At 37.7% G+C, this 18,000-nt stretch overlaps 1 protein-coding gene across 7 annotated transcripts in view; it reads right to left on the reverse strand.

Annotated features, from left to right (window-relative positions):
- The window catches only part of RUNX1T1 (RUNX1 partner transcriptional co-repressor 1), a 115,500-nt gene that overhangs the window by 22,474 nt on the left and 75,026 nt on the right, over nucleotides 1–18,000 (reverse strand). For all 7 annotated transcript variants that reach the window (XM_015618777.3, XM_015618780.3, XM_015618779.3 and 4 more), the window contains 4 exons: nucleotides 15,094–15,275; nucleotides 6,913–7,163; nucleotides 5,614–5,699; nucleotides 4,781–4,982 (listed from right to left, as the gene is read on the reverse strand). In XM_015618777.3, the coding sequence (XP_015474263.1) occupies nucleotides 4,781–4,982; nucleotides 5,614–5,699; nucleotides 6,913–7,163; nucleotides 15,094–15,275 (721 nt within the window). The remainder of the gene's footprint in view (nucleotides 1–4,780; nucleotides 4,983–5,613; nucleotides 5,700–6,912; nucleotides 7,164–15,093; nucleotides 15,276–18,000) is intronic.

Here is an 18,000-nt window from a genome sequence, read left to right on the forward strand (position 1 = left end):
CACAAAAATTTGCATTGGTTTCAGCTCTCACATTCAAATGAAAATTTTTGGTGGCTTTAAGATAAAGAGAAAAGGTGCTGAGAGAGCGCGACGTGCGGGAACGTGGAGAGCTGTATGAGCAGCCATAAATATGGATTTGCGAAGTGAAACTGAGATGAAAGTGTAGGATCAAATAAATTGTATGAACTCTTATATGATACTAAGGCTCAAACCCAAGAAAACAGAATAGAAAGACTTAGAAGGAAAAGAAATGTTCAATAATCTCAAGAAGCCTAATTCATATTATAATTCGTATTAAAGAAAATCAGCAGGTAAGTTGGGAAAACAAAAGAATTGAGGTTTTTATCACTGGACAGTGACATGCAAGTCTATAACACAAAGAATTAAGAAATGGAGATGAACAGTCAATGTTTTGATGATCTTTTAGAATTTAATGCACTCTTGAAAATTCTGGCAGTGATAATAACACCCTACATGCTGTACTGAATATTAAGGCTCAAAAATAATAAAAGCTACATACAAGCTGCCCTGAACAAATTAAATATATATGCCTTTTTATGTATTTATGGGGTTTCCATATTTCATATGCAACTTCTGCTTCATTCCATCCTATAATAAATGTAACACCATTTGTGGGACACAGAAAACAAGCAAAAAAAATTCTCAAAGCAACAAATATAAAATATTCACTGCCTTGTTTGTAAGAGTCAAGTTCAAAAGTGTGCCAGTTCCACATAATGAAATATAGAGATGGAGATCTGAAGGTGAGTAATACTGAATGAGACTGCCTTGCAAACCCAGCTAGGGGGCAAGTGTTCCCAGTATTTTTAAATACATCTTTACCCTTCTTTGCCCTCAAACACATTTTTGTGGCTATTACAACACTCTTTGACATTGTGTTAAAAATAGAGTTGTTGTGTTCTCATTGTAAAAGAGTAAGAAAAGAAAAGCCACATAGGTGCTGTATTACTGAATCATCCTCAAGCAGAGGTCACGTCAGAACTGAGCACTGAGAATACACACATGCAATGTTTCTGCAGGTGGAGCCCTACCTAACAGCATGCAGTTCAGTAAGCTACAATCTAGCCCAAACCTCCCATGCAGTGAGTGGATTAAGAGCAATACTTAATGCCATCAGTGACCAGTATCACAGAGGCTTTACATTCTAGAATTACAAGTTATAAATGTTACTGTGGTAGTCACAGCATTATGGTTCGCTCATGTTGAGAATATCATGCGTATCACAGCAATGCTGATTATCTGCAAATGGTAAAGGAACAGGTTTATAATCACAGCATGAATAGGCACATGTTGGTAGGAATGCTCTGGCTAACCCTGAAAACATGGTGGTGAACAACTTTAGAAAAACTAAAAAGGGTCTGAAAGGGTTAACACTTAAAAATGTATTCAGGAATAGCTAACGTATGTGTTTTTGACAAAATCATACACTTCTGAGAATCCTGGTTTCCTGAGGCAAATCCTGCAGGTATTGGCACTCTTCAGCTGGAGATTTCAAACTCTATTTTGTAAGATTTCCATTCAGATAAATTCAACAGACACAAAATATCAACACTGCTGCAGACCTTCTGATGTGTGCCTGCTCCACTTATCTAGAGCCACAGCTGCACTCAGTATGGTTATAGATCTTGTTTATAACCCACGATGCTGAAGAACCCTCATCTTTAATTTATCCCACTGTGTGTATTTCAGTATACAGTGTCTGATATGGGTAATTATTCACTATTAGGATGAAAGTTGCAGTCCTGCTGCAGTATGTAGTACTGAAATTCTTCAGCAGAAATGGAGGAGTCAGATGATGTATTATTCACTTCATAGGCCATCACAGTTAATCAAGTGAATATATATAAAGTCTGAGTCATTTTTAGACTTTCATAAACATGTATTATTCAGGCTGAAAAGAACAGACCCTCTTACCTTCAGCACATTCTTAGAGAATAATGGGAACTTGTAACCTGTTGTAGCTGGCTAATGTATGTATTGGATTACACTGCATTAAAATGAATGATCAAGTATTTAATTTAATTTTTAATTAAAAATATAAACAGAAAAATATTGATCAGATACTGCAAACTTCCAGGCTCAACATGATTTACAGGGATGTCAAATTAAAAGAAGCACAAAAATCTTTGGCAGGAAAAAAGGTCACCTGGTTCAAAATGACAACTAGAATTTTCTACAATTACTGTCCTCTGTTCTTCAAATCAAGATATCCACGCTAGATCTCAGCTTAGAGTTTTTCAGCAAGACCTATCTATGAAGACCGTGGAATAACGATTATAACAAGAAGTTATCACTTCAGTGATCATACTTGAATCTTAAAGAAAAAGAAACAAAGGCACAGATAATGTAGCCATATGGTCCCCTTTTCTTTCTCCCTTGCTAGTAGAGATGACAAGATGTATCTAAAGGGTGGATTCCCCTTTTTTTTGGAAAAAAAAACCTAACACCAAAAAAAAGTACAATGGGAAATCACTGACATTCAGAATCTCTGTAGCAACCCCCCCACAATATTTACATGCTGTTATTAAATTAAATAAAATAATTAATTAATTAAATATTTACTTTAATTAAAATACTGGGAGGACTTTTTAATCCCGTTTTCCCTACTTTAAAACTAAAACAAAAGGCCCTAAAGCATCTCAAGGCTCACAGACACTGATTTCATTTTGTTATCCCTCTGAATGTTAGGGGTTTTCATTTTGTTAACTAGATTACTACCAGATTTTTGGAAATATAAGGATTAGCTTTCCACAGACTCCAAAGTAAGTACTTTCTCCCCGTCATGTCAGACATAAAAGCACTTCTTACCAGTATTTACAACTGACATGGATGCTATATCACTGAAGCAATCCAAGTTTCATGTTTGTGAGTCGCAGAAGTAGTTTTTCAATCAAATAACCAAAATGGACATGTTAAAATTGAATGGACTTACTCCAACCAGTTCATTTGTACCCACAGTTCTGCAGAGCTGACTGATGTGTCAAATGCCAAGGGCTGTGCTGTATAATTATCTTTTAAGCCAGAAGACTTTGCTGTTTCCAATAATTCATCTTGACAAATAAACAAATGCTAATACAGGGATCTAACTTTATGCTTAATCTTCATTTTTTCTTATGTACCTGTTGTTGTGGTGATGACTATTTTTCTTGAATTGTAATATTATCTATAGTTTTGATGAATGTCACAAGTTCCAGTTTCCTTGGGGAAATATAAACACTCAAGTTATCTTTCATTGTTTTGACCTACTACCTACATAAGCATCATGGCCTGTCTCTTTTTGCATCACAGCTTTACTGGAGAAGTGAGCCACTGCTTTTGATCTAGTCACAAGTGTTCCTCCTGAAGTTGCATATGTGATTGATGTTTCAATGCCTTATTTATGAGTCTTTCTTTACATTACATTTAGCACTGTTCATACAAGCCATTACCTGAATACTTTCTGAGAAGGGCTCCTCTAGGGGCTAGACTTACTAGCGACCTATGGAAGCATTTCCATAACCCTTCCTTCCACTGACTGGAGCACATTTATAGAGCTATTGACTCAGGTAATTTGATACACACATACAAAAAAAGATTTGTTATCAAGAGGCCCTAAATATTACAGTAATAACTCTAGAAATTTACCAAGAGAATGATGGAGATGGGATTAGATTTGTTTTTCTGTTTTTCTATTTGCAATTAAATAAATTTTTGACTTCGTTACTTTTAAAGGCAAAAGGAAAACACAAATAAAATATAGTTGCAAAATAACACACATATGCAATTCTACTAATGAGCACAGTTTATGATGATTTTGAGTAGATGGCATTGGATACAGACAATTTATTTTTTTTACGACAATATGAGACAAGCAAGCATAGTCTTCTGTTGTGTTCAAAAGAGCAATAAAAAGGTATCACCAAGATGTTTCTTAACCATATCTGCCATAAAAATGAGAAGATGGGGAAGAAAAAGGCCAAAATACTAATAACTTACAGAAAGTCCCCAAAGTAAAAGGTTGTTTTTACAGAGCAGAGTCTTCAGAGTAGTTGTGTGTGGTACCATGCAACAGTGACTGTGAAGGTCTGCAGGGGTGAGAGCCCAGCTGTTTGGCCTGGTCCGTGTAAGGCGGCTGCAGCCCACCCAGCTCAAGCTCTGCAGCGTGAGCCAAGGCCTGCACAGCTCCATGGAACTACACAACAAACATTCCTCAGACACACCTGCACAAGCTGCAGTGATAGACACAGAGCTAGGAGGATTGTGCGTGCATGACTGTGAGCATCCCAGATCTTGCTCCTTTCTTAAACAGAAACCAAGCACACCTAAGAAGTGCCTATATCTTTATAACTCTGTTTCCTTAAAAAGACATCTTCCAACTTAAGTAATTTGATTTAAGAAGGCGAAAGCCCTCTGTTTGAAATTGTAAACAATCCAGAAGGACCTACAGATTTTTTTAAACAGGTAAGAGGAGTCAGAAGGGACAAAGAGTCAGTGCACATCTCACTGCTCTCCCACTCCTACACGACAGTCTGCCCTCCCACCCCACCCTTTCAGACTTTGCTGAATGGAAAGCAAATTACCAGGCATCACCCAAAAAACCTCAAGCCATTCCACCCAGAAACACCACTGTTTGGGCATTAAGAGTTATAATTAGTTCAGCAGACAGCAGAGAGGAATCATCACTGTAACAAAAGAATCAGAAGAACAAATGTAAACATCATCTATCATTTAGCTGAGCTTAAAGAGAATCAGTACACGTTATTCAAGGAGGATACTGTACCTAATGAAACTGGATCTGGATTCACTGGACTCTGCTGTCTGGAATGACTACTGCTGCTGTTTCCGCCTTTTTTTAAATCCTCTGCATCACTGTACCGTCGTATCCAGTAATTCAGCTCCTCACGGTCTGCTTCTTGACATCGCCGTAGGACAGTGAGAGATCGCCTAGTTTTTTCCACCATGTCCATTATACAGTTCAACAACTATTCACAGCAGTGGATGGAGCACAGAAACAAAGAGGAATTTTTTATTCACAGAGTGACATAATAATAAAGAAAATATTTATGTACTGAGTGCATGGGTTTTATTAATGAAGGAGTCCCTCTCTATTAACCTCTCTGCTAACTATAGCTGAAAAATTCTAGACTTGTTTTAAGAATGACAATCCCTTCCTTTTTAACTGGTGATCCTAAACTATACAGATACAGACTTAGAGGAGAAAGAGCAAAGACAAGGAGAAAACAACTGAACAGGCTGTAGCCCTACCACTAGTATTACACAGCACCACAGAGGACTCAAGATGTGGTTCAGAAGTGGTGCCTACAAATTTTACATGAGCTAATAAATTCAGGAACAAATCCAAGACCCAGATCCAGCGTTTATAGAGAAAGTCCATTTCTCTTTCGGCAGACTGTAATAATTAGGACATTGCAGGAGACACTTAGCAAGGCCTGGTATGAACTATCTAATGGGGAACACCAAGCACTCTGATTTAATCAGCAATGCTTTCAAAACTTGTCCTGGAATTCAGATAGGTTTTGAAATAAAAATTTTAAATTCCTATCTTAGGTCTCTGTTCAGACAATTATACATAAGTGGATATTTAGCCCTTACATGGTCAAGATGTTTCCACTCTTCTGCCCATTCTCTGTCTGTTAGCCTGTGATCAATCATTTCTTCTTGACGCGTGCCATGCAACCCTGCCAAAGAGGAGCAAATTATGTTTACAACGTTGGAAGTCCTCTATGGAAAAAAAAAGGCAGAAGAAAAAAGAGCCTATAGACTAAAACATCATATATTACCTGTTCAGGAATGCCACCCAAAAAAAAAAAAAAAAAAAAAAAAAAAGCTTCTTAAAATTTTACTAACTACTTTTCCCCACACAAGATGCTACTGTTTTGTTCAAGTTAATGTCCTCAATTCTGTAAGTTCTGTAGGTTACAAGATGACCTTTTAAACATAGACATAGCTCTTTCTGACTATGCACAATTATTATATGCATAAATATAACATTAATACAAGATATATTTTTCCATTTGCACTACCTGAAGTCAGCAAGGCAATTATTTGGTAACTCAGTACATATAATACTAGCTGTACTTCAGAGAGTTGAAAAAATATTAGCATAAACTCAGTGTTATTTCACTAAATATAGGAATTACTACCATGTCAACAGAGCATCATTAAGGGTTCATCCCCTCACAGATGTTTAAACAACATGTGGTTAAAATGTAGCACATATATCAGAGCAGCTGACAACATGATACAACCAAGCCAGTATTTATTATCAACACTCAAAGGGAACCAACACTTTTTCTTTGTTTAGCCTCCTCTATACAGATGCTGAGTATTTGTAAGTGTTCCTCTTTTACTGAAGATTTGTTTAAAACAAGGAAGAACAGTAAGTGCAGATGTGAAGCAGAATCCAAGAGTATCAGGCATCCCATTAAATCAAACGGTGCTGCATGGGGTGTGGCTGGTGCTTCTGCGGTTCACATCCTCCCGCAGACATCCCCACGCTCTGGAGATGTCACACACAAAACACTTCTCTGAAAGATAACAATTTTCTTCTGTTCTAAGCTGAAATCAAGCTATACGGTTGTTACTACCATCAAAAATCTGACGTTAGAAGGAAAATAAAAGGCTCTACCTATTCTTGCCTGCCATACACCTGAGTGTCCATGTCATCCATGCAGCTTTGAAAACATAGGTTCCTCCTGCTTCTGGCCCTCTTACTTAAAGAGACACAATTCAATCCACTTTTACAAATACAGATCTGAAATAAGGCCACATGAAGCAGCTGGACAAACATTTGGTTTTTGCTATATCAGACAAAAAGGTCCAGTTCACAAAATAGAGCTACAAGGGAAAGAGAAACCTAAAAAAACAACACAGAAAATCAACGTGCCTTACCCATAGGTCTGTTTCTGTCCCTGAGGTCCCTGTGATTGGGGTGTCTGTATGAGTCCCTGTAGTGGTGGGCAATGGCCATATCATCCAAACGATAATGCTGAGGTGGAGGTGGGGTGGGATGAGGCAGACCATTGGGCTGATAAGATAAGCCATTATTTGGACTGTACCGCTGGCCTGGGCTAATAGTGCAGGGCCGCTTGCTTGGATGCTCTGAGTGCAAAGGCTCTCTGTCAAAGCCATTTTCTTTGGTTCTGAAAAACAAAGCAAAGGAACTTTAATTCACTTAGTGATTAGAGCTTGGGAACATGCACCCCCACCTACACAGGCAGCTTCAGGAACTAAAGTTTATTCTTTCACTTTGCTCCAAATGTGTGGTGTTGCAGAACATTTCATAACATTGCTGAATTGAAACATACAAAAGACTTATTTAACCTTGTCTAACCATCCCTGTAGCATGAGAAATACTAGTGGGGTGAGCCTTCTGATAGAGCCACTTAATGAGGGGCTGGAGAGCAAGCAGCCTTCACTGACATCACAGACTGATGGGGTGGAAACACATGCAATTGCCAAGGTGAAACCATCAACTGATACATGAAGCTATGGACCAAAAAATTCCTACTTTCAGCAGTGCTATAGTGATTTATAGTGATTTATAGTGATTAGGAGAAATCTTCAGTTCAAGAAATGTTTTTTTTCCAAGAGGATACCAGAAAGTCTAGCAGTCTGTCAATGTGCTGAAGCTCAGCATGCCATGAGCTCCCATCAAGATCAGTGTCACACAAAGGTTTTGGGGAAGAACTGAGTCTAAATTATGAGAACTGCATCCTTCAGAGATTTTGCACCATCTGGACTATTCCAGTCAAAGGTGCTGTGACTGTCATTAGTTTTGCAGGAAGATGTGGTTAGACTCAAGTCCCCAGAACATTCAGGAATTCCCTCTCCATTAGTCTTAGACAGGGGTTTCATGCTCAGGGAATTTGAAAGAGCTACTGAGAAGAAGACAGGGTTTTTTATGTTCTAATTACTCTTTAATTCAATTCATAATCACCTATTTACAAATAAATCTCTACTTGACACCTCTGCCTGAGAACTTTGAATTCTGAACTACTTCTCAAATAAAATAAATTTCAAACAACAACAACAAAACCAAAAAAAAAAACCTCACCCACGCAAAAAACCCCCATAACCAAACCAAACCAAACCCTCCCCCACAAAAGACCCTCCCCACCCCCAAAGGCAAAAAACAAACCCATCTAGAATTACTTCAACAGGTTAACAACCGTTTTGGGGAAATTTCATATCATTGTAATACTGCTGTTTGTTTTTTTTTAAACCATGTGAATAAAGAAAACCTACAAAATATTAGCTTTGATTAGAAAGTTTATTAGATATGAAAAATGCAAACTGAAGTTTCATTCCTCCCTCCAAAAACCTTTATTAAACTGCTGATATAGTCCATCCTTTTTATTTTTTTAAAAAAATAACTTTATCCTCTGGAAGAAATGGATGGTATAATGTATCATTTCTACTAATAACACAATTTTTTGACACTTTTTCAGGAAGGTAAATTTGAGCAAATTTTCTTGTTTGTCTGTTGGTAAAACCAACTGTCCTACAACAAACCTTCCCTCAGAAACCAATAAACCACCCTTGAGGGACTGTCTGTGTGGAAACACTCAGTGTATTAATTGTCACCCTTCAACAGGTTCCCATTAACCGCCAATGAGAAGGAGGAAGAAACCAAATCATTGCCAATATCCTCTGGGAGAGAGAATCAGATTAAGATCTTGTAACTAGCAGCAAGAAATTAAAAGATGGGTTGCATTGTTTTCAGAAGGAGTAAAGCAATTTCTCAGAGACCCCACCAAAATTACTAATATATATACATATACGTATATATATATAACTGAACTATAACTTGGCAAAAAAGGGAAGAATCTTTCACCATCACAGCAGGACATCTATTATAATTTTGGGCAGGTATAAAAGACATACTTTGCTAATGTGGAGCATGTACCTCGTTACAAAAGAAATGCAGCATGGCTGTGAAAACTCCTAACCAAGAAAACTTGAGGTCCATCATATATTTTTTATTACTTTTGGCATGATATAACTGCTTTCAATAGCTTGCAATGGGTGGTGATATTTCTGACAGCTCCTCAAGACAAGTTTGTATTTAGCTGGGGGGGTGTGTTTCCTTTGTATTTACTCAAACTCATTGTGCCAATCTTCCAGTTGTCAAAATATTATATATGCAAAATAAATGGACTTTCCTGTCTGTACCAGGCAAATTAAGAATTCACCTAAGTCCTTTAGTAGTGTTGTTAGAATTTTCTCTAACTTAGATGGGTAAAAGTAATAAATAATAAAATATAAATAAAATAATAAAATAAAGCAAATAATTAAATAACTCACTGGCTTTTGACCACTATATGTAGGAAAAGTAAAGGCATAAAACTGGGACAAGTGGGAATCCAGTTTTCCTTTTCTGCACTACAGCTTGATGTTAAAACCATGTATTTTCATACAAATGCGTATACTTGCACCTAAATGTACAGGTATGTTTATGTAAAGCAAAGAATGCTTTGTACTTAATTACCTTAACTAGAATGCACCGCTTCATCTTGGAAAACTCACCAGCATATCCACTGAACTCTGACTATCACAGAAACTAACATGACTGCTGAAAACATATTTACTGAAATAATGTTTTTGCTATTATGATGGGAAATGGCTGTCATGTCTTTTCTAGGTGTAAAAATTTACAATTTGTTGTTATATTTTCTGCACTGACCAAATAAACAGCTTACTGGAATACCAGAATGAGACTGTATATAAACTCATTTCATGTTTCCAACCACATAAAAATATATAAAAAGGTAACAACTTAGAAAACCTCATCACAAGAGGAAAAGCTGTCAAATTTACTATGTCTGAATACAGTCAATAGAGTGATAAACGACAAGGTACTGAAGAGTGCCATTATTCAGGTGGTCTGAATTTGGCCTACTGGTCCACTTCTGATCTCAGTCCTACGCATTCTTTTAGGTCTCACCCCCTTGGGGCAATGGCATTTTCCCAGGTGCCTGAGGAAGCACTCCTGTTTCCCAGTAACTGGCACACCCATGTGAATAGTAGTTCCAAATATAACACCATCACAATTTTAATCTGCTTTCATCTGTTTCTGCGAAGTAACCACAAGCTGTATAGAGGAAATAACAGTGAATGTGTAGGAAACGTAGCTGACACTTTTTTTCTTACTCCCGTTGGCCACATTTTCCTTGATGTTCCTATAAATCAACACTGTTGTTTGGAAAATTGGCAATATGACAAAGATGGAGTCCTTCAGCTATAAACAAACAAGGAGTCATTTTACTTGAAACCATGATTTACTCAGATTAAAGACAGCAGAATAGACACTGCTTTTTAGCCTGTACCCATTTAATATAATTTATGTTGTTTGTAGGTTGTGATTTCAGTTTTAAATTATGGCAATTTATGGATAATTTCCTGGGTAGAAAATCTGACCATGCAAAAGTGCCTTGGCTAGAAAATTAGGTTTCACCTAATCAAGAGTATTACATGAATTTCAAAGAACACTAAAGTCAGTTTACAAGAATGAGACAAAGCTGTTCATCTACTATTTGTGCAAGATGCTTTGACTTAAACTCACTTCCACCAATAAAGGTTTGATGAACCAATAAATAATCATGCTTTGCTGGAATAAAGTAGTTGTTTATAATACTGTGTTACAGAAAAGATTACTTTTCTGCCTTGCTAACAGCCCATATTACAAAAATTATTTAACAATTCCTCATGATTACACATGGCATACAAGGAGCACAGATGTAAGAGCTGTGAGCATCCTTCACCTTACTGAGATACTGAGGAGCCTCTTCAAATAAGATTTACCCGACAGTCTTATCACAGTTGATCTCTGTGCCCAGGTACTTTCGACATGTATTTCTTGTCATGGATTCCAAGTGTACTGCAACCACAGCAGCCTTTCTAAAGTCACAGCATAATCATGGCCACTTTAGTTTTCTTCTCACCCAAAATAATGCTATTCTAACAGAATTTTTTATTATCCTGTATTACTTTGTAGGCAGCTGTCATAAATATAGACTCACTATATGACATGCTCACATACCATCAGCCCTTTCCAGCAAGCTCAAAGGATGAGTAATTAACACAAAGTTTTTTGTTGCCAATGTATTTAAGATCATATGATTTATAATTAAGCATTCCTTCACCAAAATAAAAACTCACTGTGGTCCAAGTTCCTTTGCTTTACTACAGTAGAATGTAAACTCCAAACTTGTAAACAAAATACAGTGAACACTTTGTTCATGACATGTCATGAACAAATTACCAAAATGTGTTGTCTCCTCAGGTGTCAGTTTTCTTCTCTTGCAGTGACTGATGGTTCCCAGTGTTATTACAGAAACAGATTGATCTTTTTAATGAGCTAGTTTAATAGACTCCAAAATCTCACCGTGGCTGCTCATCCGTGTCAGACCATATGCACCAAGAAAACATTCAGTAAAACACGAAGCTCTGCTGTCAGATTGCTCTATAAAACCTCAAATACAGTAGACTTGGATATGCAGATAAATAACCAGAACTGGAAAATGGATATGCAAAAAAAAAGTTCTGAAATTATAAGCAGAAAAAATTACTGTATGCGGATTTTTGTTAACAAAATTCATGACACAGCTGTGGTTACATGTAACACATGTTCCACTTTCTTTGCCTAATCCTCTACTGTACTCTGCCTCTACTGGAATCAATGGTATGCAGTTACCCATGCTCAAATGAAAAATATAAACGTGTATGTATGTATATAACATATATATTATATACAATACGTGCCTGTGTATAACTATATATCTATGTCATATACCTTGGGAAGTGAAAAAGATACCACAGTTTACTTCTGTAAGACACACATCTTCAATCAAAATTACTCCAATTGCACTTAGTTCTCCTGAAAAGATGTGGTCTTTGAGCAATTTTTTTTCATTTACTAGCCACGGAGTCAAAGTAAACCCTTTCCTTAAAGTATGTCTGATATCTTCTGCTGAATTTTTATTAGTATATTTGAAAATTACTTATATTTCTAAACAAAAGGTATATATATTTCCAGATGTTTCCTCATGCTCCTCTGTAAACAATTAAAATAATTAATAGTGTAATGAGTATAAAGCCAGACAAGTATTTGGTTTCAATACTCACTCAGTCTAGGCATGTTCTGCCTCTGAGGATAGTTTTTTGTGGTTGATTTACTTACATTATCCAAATTAAAAGGTATGCAGACTCCAATTCAGTAAATTTAAGAATGTTTCCAAAAGCATCTTGTTCTTTTTACTAAATCTGTTGCACAAATGTTCTTGAGTGCACTAGACAACTCCACTGAACTTGGCTCAGCCAACACTACTACGTATATTTTTCTGTATAGTTTTTATTATAGTCACAGGCAATGGAGAAGTAGATGTGACTAACCAGTGACAGGGTTGCTTGACAATGAACAAAACCAACTTATTTTTCATGCTCAAGGTACCATTCCAATGAGTGCACTGGGTGGTCTCTTTTCACGTGAGCATTTTTCATTACAGCAAATAGTTGCAGAAAAGAAAGGATGAGTTTTTCTGAAACACCACTGATTCACAGCTGAATTTCAGGCTGGAACTGACAGAAGCTGCCATGTGCAGGCAGTGGGACACCCCACACTTCACCCTACCTGGACCCTGCTCTTACCCATAACAACAGAAGTTAAACTGTCTACCCCTCACCCCAAAAGCTGCAATACTACCTGTGGAGGAACTGAAGGCTCCTCAAGTTGTTCATAGCCTAAGAGAGACTTAGTTGTGAAGCCAAAGGCCCTTGACTTTGCAAGCAAAGACTTAGAAATTTCAAGAGCACCTACGTATTTTAACTAAAAGGAAATGCTGAGAAGAAAATTTATAAACCATACCCAAATCTCTCTAGGTATGAGCCTCAGTTTTAACTAAAAGATGAAGGCTGACTTTAAAATCAAATATTCTCCTGGTCTGCTAGTCCCTTTATGTGCTAATCTTATGAGCTTTTTCTTATAAAACCAACATGGTCTTTACACGACAAAGTTCTGGTTCTGGTCTCTACCTGCATCACCCATCTTCTCCCTCACAAGCAGGACAGAAGATAACACAGATGAGACCGTACTTACTACAAAATAACCAAAATTCAGCACTGTCACACAGGGTCTCAAAGAAAGGGAGCATTATTCCAAATGCAAATGATGGAAAGCAAAAGAAATACTTTATTTTGCATTTTTCCTCTGTGGTCTTATGGGAGATATGAATAATACTGTTCTCTACTAACAGGAAAAAAAGTGAGTTAGGGCTGTCAGGAAGGCACATCCCTCTTCTCTGTATTCTGTCAAGCAATACCTCACTGGCTTACAAGATAATTTCATGTGTGTCTATCTTTTTGTAGGAAAAATGTTGTGTCTGCTACTGACACCAGAGTACTGCATGCTAACATTTAAGTTATTCACAAGATACTAGGAGGCCTTTTTAACAGATATTTTGGTACACTACTCTGCAAAAACTTGAGGATATGCAGAACTGCCCCAAGGTGCTAAATCTCAGCTTTGGAAAAGTTATTTCATTGCACAAGGTAAGAGAATACATGTAAAATGCCCAAAAATTAATCATCTTTCTGGGGTGCAGAAACATGCTTGTGTTAACCCCAATAGCTGCTTCAGTTTGATCTAGTTGTCTGAAGAAACTGGTGAAAAGAGGATAGCTACATATAAAAAGAGCTTTTCTGCTTGTACCTCAATTTTCTCACTGGTCCATAGTAAATTTTTTTGAAACACAATCTCAGGCAAACTAATTTCAAATACTTTCACATCTTTTTCTATCTAATGGCTATGTGACTTCAAATTTTACTGTTCACTTCTGGCTATGGGAAGTCTAAAGTTTTACTGTGAGCTTTCAGACTTTGTTTTCTTTGCTTGAATGTGCCATTCAAGCCTGTTCCAGCACAAAACTGTCACCTGTACAAAGTTACGAGGCTTCTTGACTATGCAAATCATTTTTTTCATTTAAAGGATAACTATGACACTTGCATTCCTCAGGCATACAGGCAGTGGTATTTGGCAGAACAGCATAATAAAAGTTTTCCACACTATAAAACCCACGGCAAATGATTCAATGAAAAATACAATACCTGAGTTTCCCAAAGGTAAAATGTAAATGCCAGCTGAATTTCTAACATTAGCATAGGAAGACAATTAAAAGTAAATAACCACAAGTGTCACTTCCTTGTAACATTAAACAAAGAACTTTATTCTAAAAAAATAATAACTGTTCTATACCCCTAAAGCTACTGTATTTCACACACATGCATTCACTTGCCCCACTTCTGCATAGACTCTCCTCAGCCAAACAACAAAAGAGATTTCAATGAACATTTCTCCTCTTTGAAAGAAATATCCATATTTTAAATAAATATGCATATTCCATGTATGGGTACAGAAATACGGCACAGCAGAAGTAGTCAAAGCCATGAGTGTGCTCTGGGGTTTGCCTTGTACTTCCCAATATAAATGCCTAGAGACTCTTCTCACAATCTCCTCAACATTGTTGAGTTCAACAAAACATCAGATGCCAAGGACTTGCATATGGAGCTTCACAACAGAAACACTGTGCACAAAGTACTACAGTACTGGCTGACCATCCACACTGACTGTGTGGATATGACCACAGCATGTCCTGAGGTGACTGAGTCCGTGTGTGCATGTATTATATTTATATACTCCGGAATATATACATGTATGTAGCTCTCTCTACATATACACATATAAATATGTATATGTAGACATGCATAAGTAGGGCCTGTTATGAAAGGGCATGGGATAATAATTTTAAGCTAGTAAGAGAGTAGATTCAGACTAGGTCTAAGGAAGAAATTTTTAATACAGAGGGCGGTGAAACACTGGCACAGGTTGCCCAGAGAGGTGGTGGATGTGCCATCTCTGAAAACATTCACAGCCAGGCTGGACCTGAAGGCACCCAGGGAACACCATCTGAGTATGCCCCCAGCACCCACATACATGCTCCCCCCATGCTGGTGGAGCTCAGCCTCTTGGGCCTACAGACACTCTGGGCAGGGTATGAAAGGCGCAGTGGTGCTCACCTGTCTGGAGTTCGCCTCTTCCCGTTTTCGTTCACATCGAGAAGCAGCTCTGAGGAGTCAACAGGTGAGGTGGTGCTGGCATCCAGAAGCAGCTGTTCGTGCTGGGCGAGGTACTGGGCTGGGTTCTGCTTGGCTAGCCTTGCACAGTGCAGCAGCTCCCGCTGCAGCAGGGGCAGATTGGCCTGCAAGAGGATAGCACGTGTTAAGAGGGCAGCTTGCAAGCAGTTTCAACAGAGATGAAGAAGAAAAATCGGAAATCAGAGCGAAGCCTACTTTGAGTGGAAACTGTTGCCGTCATTCAAAGCCACTTTTGTGGTTAGCTGACTGAAAGCAGGCAGCCTCCAAAAGTGGCTATAGCTATACTGAATATGTATGGAAGAACGGGAGTTTACCAAAAATGTAAAAGAAAACAGTAAATGCTGTGAGAAAATCAGATCTGCATGCCACATCCTTAAAGAGGGGAAAAAGCACTGTTTTGGCTGACTTCTGCTTTCTTACTATCTAAAACCTGATCTCCTATGGAGCAGCTGTTTTCAACAAGTAACAACACTTTGTTTCCCATTCAGACTGCAGTTAGTACTCAGAAATTGTCTGAAACCAGGGGATCTGCAACTCTATAAGCTGCCTCAGTCACCATCCTTTGAGGGCCTTGGGGAGAACAGGATTGAGGATAGGATTGCCCTCAGCTTTCCCATTACACTTGCAGTTGCACATTAAGATAAAGCTTACAACAAAATCTCACATTCCAGAGCTTCAGTTAATCACCCAGAGGGCTACAATCCTCCTCCTAGCCAGATGTAGTTTGAAGGATTTCTAACTGTTCTTTCATGGCCCCACTGGGACTTGGGTCACGGCCTGGAGATTACCAGGACTCAGACAAAGAGAACTGAAAATGCTCGTTGATCCCTGGGCAGCACATTTTGCCCATCTACGAGGGTCATACTTAGTCATACTTTTTGCCAGAACAGGTGGAACCGTATGTTGCTTCCCTCTGCAGAGATAGTTACACATCCTGGGAAACATCTTCCCTTCTTTGCAGCACATGCCAACATTAATACTAAGAAAGGTCACTCATTTTTACCTAATTATTTTTTGTACCATAAAATGATGTGCCTTGACCTTTCTTGTTCCATCACTACTGCACGATGATTTTTTCACCTCAGAATTTTCAAGTATTGGATTAAATTTCATAACTTTTAGTAACTAAAGACAAAGAACTTCCGCAGTTTCCTTTGCTTTTGAAATAACTCCCACTTAAAAAAACCCCAAACAAACAGAAACAAAAAATTCCTTCTTTTTTAAGCAGGAAAATACTTCTGAAGTCAAAAAAGTTCTGAAAGTAATGTGCAAGGAACCAAACAAAAAACATATGTTCCACAAAGTTTTGAGCCCAGGATCTTGGTAAATTACTTTGTTAGCATTGTAACAATGGGAACTGCTCCAGCACCTGTTGCTGTACCATAAGAGCAGAACCACTGTGCCACAAAAAATGCCTGAATAGTCAATACATATGAAACTTTTAACAGTGGAGAAAAAAGTAGAAATTGCTATCAGTTATTCATCTTTGGATGGCAAGACGGTTGCAAGAATATGGAAGTCCTTTCTGATCTACACAGAACAGAAATATTTTTTGAAAGAATCATATATCTATTTTCTTTCAGTTATAAGAGAGATAGACTAACTGACTGTGTCATGAACAGGGTTTTTTCAGTTGTTTTAATTTCACTGTTTCTTCAAAAATCTCACACAGAATACAAGTCAAGACACCCAACTACCCAAACCAACTCGCATGGCAGAAAATAGTTGGAGAAGTTCACATATATTTGCAAATAAATATCTGGAAGAAATAAAGGAATGAGATCGAGTGTTTGACTAATGGCATGTACTTAAAAGATGTATCATCACATCTCAGCAGGCCTGTGAGGTAGAAATGTGAAGGCCCTACTTAGGAGGTGAGTAATGAAGGAAGAAACAACATATTTGTGTTCCTTATCCACTATCACAAAAAAAAAGGACCTTTTTAATGTATAGATACTCCTAGAGACAACCAAATTTTGAACTGTCCAACAAAAACTGTGATTTATTTCACTTTTTCACTTTCTCCTAAAGAAATGTTCATACTTGCCCTTTAACCATATACATGAACATTTGCAGATAAATTTATCTGAATAGATTGAACAGATTTTCTTTGCACAGAACAAGCGTGTATAGCTTTTAATATGTTTATTAAACATGGATATATTCAGTTGCTTAATTTTTCAGAAGTGAGTATAGAGAACTATGATTGACATGCCTTATAATTTGGGCTTGTAATAGCACCAAGCAATATTTGGATAAATACTTAACTCAAAATCAAGAAAAGCGGTATTTAAAAATTTAAAGTTCAGCTCAAGTATTTTCAACCTGCTCAAAACACTATTCTAAACAATTTTTATCAAACTATATGTTAATAAATAATTAGGTTGTTGGGAGAAGATTTATCAGAACCTCTCTGTAGGTAGATCAAGTGTGCAGACTGCTTCTGGTCACCATGGCCCTGATACACAAGAACTAGTTTTTGGGAAGATAACAAGAATGAATTTTGAATGCAGAATGAAACATCAATATTCTCCCTATTGTGAGCAGGGAGAGATGAGGCTCCTAAGGCAAATCAAGTGTACTCATAGACACTCTGAAACCAACGTGGCCTTGGACACAGAGGATTGTGCAGAGGTTCTGCTCTGCTAGCAAAGGCAGCTCTCAGCACCTACAGCAGCACATTGGTGCTGATGCCTGTAGACAGACCTCTGTACCTCTGCATGTGAGAGATACAAACCAGTTCTCAACCAGAAAAATTCTCACTGCAAATAAACATGACATTACCAGCTTGCACTACCCTAAATTACACTTCAGAGTCTGAAATATGTT

Source organism: Parus major, chromosome 2 (assembly GCF_001522545.3).
Source record: "Parus major isolate Abel chromosome 2, Parus_major1.1, whole genome shotgun sequence".
Taxonomy (NCBI): domain Eukaryota; kingdom Metazoa; phylum Chordata; class Aves; order Passeriformes; family Paridae; genus Parus; species Parus major.